Source organism: Bufo gargarizans, chromosome 7, assembly GCF_014858855.1.
Source record: "Bufo gargarizans isolate SCDJY-AF-19 chromosome 7, ASM1485885v1, whole genome shotgun sequence".
In the NCBI taxonomy this organism is placed as follows: Eukaryota; Metazoa; Chordata; class Amphibia; order Anura; family Bufonidae; genus Bufo; species Bufo gargarizans.
Genome location: NC_058086.1, coordinates 43,205,251 through 43,210,604, shown reverse-complemented (window position 1 = coordinate 43,210,604; position 5,354 = coordinate 43,205,251). Strand labels below are relative to the sequence as shown.

General features: G+C 54.6%; 1 protein-coding gene across 1 annotated transcript; it reads left to right on the top strand.

The window, feature by feature from the left end:
• The first annotated feature begins 446 nt into the window (after positions 1–446).
• On the top strand, positions 447–5,046 carry LOC122944062. Its single transcript, XM_044302277.1, has 2 exons — positions 447–1,651; positions 4,746–5,046. Exons 1-2 carry the CDS (start codon positions 454–456, stop codon positions 4,748–4,750), a joined length of 1,203 nt encoding a protein of 400 aa, XP_044158212.1. The 5' UTR covers positions 447–453; the 3' UTR covers positions 4,751–5,046.
• Positions 5,047–5,354: the final 308 nt, after the last annotated feature.

Sequence of the window (5,354 nt, the reverse complement as noted above, 5' to 3'; positions counted from 1 at the left end):
CATCTTCCAGACCTGCGCTGCTAGTCCGCACTTCAGGGGGAGGCGGCGCCATTTCGCGCGCTTCTTCTCTTCTTCTCCTTCCTCCTCAGTCTCGCGAGATCTCGGGCGCTAGCTGCGGCCGAGGTCTCGCGGGATTTCGTGTGGTGTGCTGTCCGGAGCGGTTTCTCCTGCCTCAACGGAGCCTCCTGCAGCGCCGGTCCTGCTGTTTTACGGTCTGCTGCTTTTCTGTCCGCCTATTTTCCTTCCTTTTCTCCTCCTGCCTTCACAGGGTGATTAACCCTAGTTATGTCGCGCCATTCCCGCTCCCGCTCCCCCAATGTCGGTCCCTCTCAGGACCTGGAGGCCAGGGCCCACGTTTCCCCCTCAGCTAGGAGGTCTAGTCTCCCTACCAGGGAACCCCCTATTGTGGATGTCCAGAGCTTGGTCATTCAGCGCTCGATTTCAAGCGCTATCATGTCTGCCATGGGGTCAATGTCCACGGCAATTTCACAGTCTGTGACTCAAGCCCTAGCTGTTCAGCCCCCTCATGCCTCCAGAACAACGGAGAATGATGGCAATGTTCCATCCACTGACAACGCGCTAAGGTCGCGTAAAAGAGCCTGTCCGCGCCAGGCAGAACGTGCGCGAGGTTGGAAGTCGGCGCGGTCACAGCCCGAACGTGTTTCTGACTCTGATAGAGAGTCTGATGAGGAGGCACAGCGCTACTCCCTGCATGGCTCAGAGGAGGATTTGACCGGGGTCGCGGTTGATCCGGTGGATGTAGATTTGCCGCCGCCCCCTACTGCGGCATTCCCGGACGCCCCGTCTGGGTCCGCGGATCCTCTTTTGGATCCGTTGGGGGATCCTATGTTTGATCCCAATGCCTTACACCACCCGCGGTCTTCTGAGTGGCTCCCTGCCACGCATGTGGCCCAATACATTGAATCTATGGCCCGTAAGCCTCTCACAAAGGAGGCACGTACAAAGCTGCGGGCTGAATGCCCTAGACCCCTGATCCCGCATAAGGTTTGCGAGACGCCGGTGGTGGACCCGAAGATGGTCCAGTTTTTGACTAAGACAGGGTTTAATCCCCGTAAAGGCCTGGATTCCGCCCTTAGGGCATGCCAGGATAAAGTGCTGGACATTATGGGGCCACTGGCCAAAATTCTGGATATGGCCGAAGCGGCCAGGGCGGCTGGTAGTCAGGTTGACCCTGAGGAGTTAACTGGATGGGCTCAGAGGGCAGTTTGCCTTACGGGCAACGCTAACACCTCGTTAGCAATAGAACGGCGCAAAGCGCTTCTTATGAAAATTGAGCCGAAACTGGCTAATTTGGCCATTTCTGAGGCGGGCAAGGATGCCCAGGGGCTCCTCTTTGGAGAGCCTTTTATTAAGGAGCTTGGGAAATACGTTGGGGCTTTTACTGCCCTTGATAAGGCGCAAGCGTCCATGCGTAAGGTTTTCCCAAACCGTTTTTCAGCCAGGGCCGGCAGTTTCAGGGGCCGTCTGCCCGGCCGCTCCTCCTCCTATGCCCGTGGTTCGGGCAGAGGCTCCTTTGGCCACAGATCCTCGTTGCAGGACCAGCAACATCAACCTTCCTTTTTTCCTACCCGGGGAGGCTATAACCGCGGCAGAGGATTCCGTGGACACCCTGGATCCAGAAAACCATACGGTGAGTCAATTGTTCAATGTTCCTCCGAGGTCCAATTGTCCTGTGGGGGGAAGACTCCGGCTCTTTTCCCATGCGTGGAGAAAAGTTACTTCCGACCCGTGGATTCTTTCCACGATCAGGGGTTTTGTGATCGAGTTGGTGTCAAATCCCGTGGGGCTTGCCCCCCCTTGTACCCGTATGCCGTCCGGGCCCGCCCGCACCCTCATAGAGTCGGAGCTCTCGGCTCTTTGGGACAAAGGGGCGATAGAGTTGGCTCCCGAAGACACCTTGGGGGTCTTGAGCAGCATCTTTTTAGTGCAGAAAAAAGGGGGTCAGCTGCGCCCCGTCATCAATCTGAAGGCTCTGAACAGTTTTGTCAGGTACCGCCATTTCAAGATGGAAGGGATTCATCTTTTGAGGGACATGCTCCTTCCGGGAGATTGGATGGCGAAGGTAGATTTGAAAGACGCCTACCTCACGGTGCCGGTGGCACCGGAGTCGAGGGATTTGTTACGCTTTGCCTGGAGAGATCAGGTGTGGCGCTTTACGTGCCTTCCCTTTGGCCTCTCCTCCGCCCCCTGGTGCTTCACCAAGCTATTACGTCCTGTGGTAGCCTGGTTGCGCAGTCGGGGGGTGCGTCTGGTAGTTTACCTGGACGACATGCTGTTCATGGCGTCCAGTCCGGCCACGCTTCTGTCGCACCTTCAGTTGGCCACCTCCCTCATCTCCGGACTGGGGTTCGTCATCAATCAGGAGAAATCTTGTCTGATACCGTCCACCACTATGGAGTTTCTGGGCTTCCAGATCGACTCGGTAGCACAATCCCTCAGTCTACCGCAGTCCAAGGTTCTGAGTATTCGGAAGGAGTTGAGGCACGCTCTGGCGTTACCTCATTTATCCCTGAGACATCTGGCCCGGATAATCGGGCTGCTGGCTTCTTCCATCCAGGCAATCTTTCCTGCGCCCCTCCATTACAGGGCGCTGCAGCGCCTCAAAATTGCCCACCTTCGGGAGGGTGCATCTTATGCCGATACCATCGTGCTGGATACGGAAACCAGGCACGAGTTGAGCTGGTGGATCCACAACCTCTCAATGTGGAACGGCAGAGCAATTTTTGGCCCTCAGCCGGACCTTGTCATCGAGTCGGACGCCAGTCTCCACGGGTGGGGCGCTCATTGCAACGGCGTCTCCACCGGTGGTCCTTGGTCCCGGAGCGAGTCACGGCTCCACATCAATTCCTTGGAACTGCTGGCGGGATCTCTGGCGATCTGCAGCTTTGTCAACAACACGGTCAAGGTTTGTGTCCGACTCCGCATGGACAACGTGTCGGCGGTCCGGTACATCAACTTTATGGGTGGAACGCGCTCTTCAGTGCTCACTCATTTGGCCATGGATTTTTGGGACCAATGTTTCTCCAGGGGGATCATGGTTGTCGCGGAATACCTTCCGGGGCTCCACAATGTGAGAGCAGATTGGAGTTCGCGGTATCTTTCGGATGCCAGCGACTGGAGATTGGATTCAGGGGTTTTCGATGCCGTGTCATCCATATGGGGTCCATTCTCCATCGACCTCTTTGCATCGCGCCTCAACGCTCAGCTGCCCAGATTCTTCAGCTGGCGGCCGGATCCGGAGGCGGAAGCGGTGGACGCTTTCCTCCAGGAGTGGTCGACTCCGGTCCTATACGCATTCCCTCCTTTTGCTCTAATCCCGAGGGTTCTTCTCCATATCCGCCGCCAGTCGGCGGAGCTGGTCCTCGTTTTGCCTCTGTGGAAGTCCCAGTCGTGGTTTCCCCACCTTCTGGATCTTCTCATCGCCGAGCCAGTCTTGCTCCCCGCGTTTCCCCACCTGCTCCAGGATCCGGCGGGTCGGTTTCACCCTCTACTCGTCGACGGCACTCTACACCTCCTCGCGTGCCGAGTGTCGGGGGTCCCTGGGAGGTCTCAGGAGTTTCGGAGACGGCTCGCTTCTTGCTGGCAAGCGCTTGGGCACCCGGAACCAGACGAGCTTATCGCTCGGCTTGGGATTCCTGGGCTCGTTGGTGCCTCTCAGGGAATCTGGATCCCACTGAAGCTCCTGTAACGGCTATCTTATCTTTCTTGTCGGCCTTGTTCGATGAGGGCAAGGCATATCGGACTATCAATCTGTATAGGTCTGCCATCTCGTCTAGGCACTTGGGGTTTGACGGTCGTCCGGCGGGCCAGCATCCTCTGGTCTGTAGATTGTTGCGCGGTTCGCGCCTTTCTCGTCCCCCGAGGCCGCGGTTTTCCGCTACTTGGGATGTTTCCATCGTTTTGTCCTTCCTGCAGGATTGGCCCTCTAATGACGTCCTGTCGTTAAGGCAGCTCTCGGCGAAGCTGGTCACCCTCTTGTGCTTGATCTCCTGCAAGAGGGTTTCTGACGTCCGGGCGTTGGACCATGACGCCCGCTCTTTCTCGCCGGTGGGCGTGACGTTCAACATCTCCCGGCGTACGAAGACAAACATTCGCTCGGTTTCCTATCCGTATTTTCCGGAGTCTCCGCAGCTTTGTCCTGGCACTTGTCTGCAGGAATACGAACGTCGTACCGGTCGGTTGCGTGTTCCTGAGTTCCCTCATCTTTTTATCTCCTTCCGTAGACCTTTTCACCCGGTGACCAGTGTTACCCTTTCGCGTTGGGTCAAATGGGTCCTATCTCTGGCGGGTATCGACACCTCCATATTTACGGCTCATTCGGTTCGCAGTGCCTCGGCCACCTCTATGACGGTTTCTGGTGCCCGTTTAGAGGATGTTATGAGGTTAGCAGATTGGTCTAGGGCTTCTACCTTTCGTGAATTTTATTTTAGGCCACCATCTCATGCTTTCTCGTCTGTGGTGGCCCAGCTTTAAACTTGCAATATGAGCCTCCGTGTCCTGGGATAAAATTTCATGATTTTACTATTTCATGACGTAAAGTCATGATTTTATAAAGGACACGGAGGCGAGTATTGCCCTCCCGTTTTTCCCCTCCCTGGAATATCAGTTGTTTTATATGTCATAAGGATGTGTTGATTTGGTTCAATTATATGAATCGCTTGATATGTGTTTTCCGGAGTCGGAATTGTATACTACCATATGTGTTTGTTTGGGTTTTTTCCTAGGCTAATGTTCCAGCCAAGATGTCCGGAATTTTCGCGGCTTCGTTGCTCAAGGTTCCTGGCGGGTTGTCCGGAGTGTGCACAGTTTCGTGGGCATGTCGGATCCGAGCCTTCGTTCCAGTTGGTCTGTTCTAGTTCAAGAGACCTGAAGTCTGTTCGTCAGGCGTCCATCGGTTTGCAGTGGGTGGACCATCAAAGAAAGAGGACTGCTCCAGTGTGACCAGGGGTTATATGGACACTGGGAGTGACAGGGTGGGGCTTGTTGCCATGGTTACTGCATGTTTAAAGTTTTTTCTTTGCTGCTATGGAATCTCAGTAAAGAGAGAGACAGCAATACTCGCCTCCGTGTCCTTTATAAAATCATGACTTTACGTCATGAAATAGTAAAATCATGAAATTTTGTCCCAAAATGGTGCATCTTAAGCACACCTCTTTCCCACGAAACTGTGCCCTCCTTATGCTAAGCTCCACCCCTTATCGAGCATGTCATAAGATGTGTATAAACAATTTAATTTGGACCACTTTATTTTCATTATTTTTGGCGCAGACACATTAGTAAATCAGTGGCCAAGATTTTTGTAGCCAAAACATGGCTGCCAGCTAAGACCTGTC

Coding starts and splice junctions, on each gene's coding strand:
- LOC122944062 (XM_044302277.1), top strand. CDS start 454: ATGTCTGCCATGGGGTCAATGTCCACGGCAATTTCACAGTCTGTGACT.